The following is an 829-nucleotide window of genomic DNA, read 5'->3' on the forward strand; positions in this document are numbered from 1 at the left end:
ATATATATATATATATACATATATATAGATAATTATTTTTTTAGTATCAGCAGAAGATGCATTTCTGGTTATTGTCTTATTTAATATACATTGTTGGAAGAGATTTTATGAGTCATGTTTCATTAGTGTATATAGTAATCAAAAAATACATGTAGCTCTTTATTTCCTCGGATTGGCGCATTATATTGGAGTAATTCTATGTATATTAGGCGAATCTGAAGGGTTTGTTAAAGGTAATTTAAAAAAATTTATAAATTTATATTAATTTACTATTTTTTTTTCTGGCTACTTAAGAAAGTGTCTATATATAATCATATATGAACAATATACTTTTATATATTAACTAAAAATATCTCGGAGTGGTGAAATATCTAAAAAACAAAGGATTTTTATATGAAATATTTTTCTCGATATACTTGTTTTCGAGATATTTTACTGGTCCAAAACTTTTTCTAACTCTGTATGTATATATGTAAATATATATATCAGAGTTGGATAGCTAGTTAGAAAATTAGAAATTAAATAATAAAGTTAAAGTAATAATTTATCAACTATAGTTATTTTAAACGTATTAACTTATTAATTTCTCTGTAAGAATTAAAATTTGTTTCATTGAATCTAAAAATGCTAATATTGTTTTATAAATAGTATTATAAATAACTAAAAGAAAACAAAATATTTTTGTCTAGAAAATTTTACTTTGTTATTTCAAATAAACTTCAATTACAAGTAAAATATTAAATTTATGTTATGTATTATAGTGCAATTATTTTCAATTTTAACCCTTCCAAGTAATTATAAAAATTACAATATAATTGTATGTATACAT

At 20.4% G+C, this 829-nt stretch overlaps 1 protein-coding gene across 4 annotated transcripts in view; it reads left to right on the forward strand.

The window, feature by feature from the left end:
• Positions 1 to 829, forward strand: part of LOC108761136 (polyprenol reductase) — a 9744-nt gene that overhangs the window by 8162 nt on the left and 753 nt on the right. For all 4 annotated transcript variants that reach the window (XM_018507508.1, XM_018507510.1, XM_018507509.1 and 1 more), the window contains one exon: positions 45 to 233. In XM_018507508.1, coding sequence (XP_018363010.1) covers positions 45 to 233 — 189 coding nt within the window. The remainder of the gene's footprint in view (positions 1 to 44; positions 234 to 829) is intronic.

Source organism: Trachymyrmex cornetzi, unplaced genomic scaffold, assembly GCF_001594075.2.
Source record: "Trachymyrmex cornetzi isolate Tcor2-1 unplaced genomic scaffold, Tcor1.1 scaffold24, whole genome shotgun sequence".
NCBI lineage: Eukaryota > Metazoa > Arthropoda > Insecta > Hymenoptera > Formicidae > Trachymyrmex > Trachymyrmex cornetzi.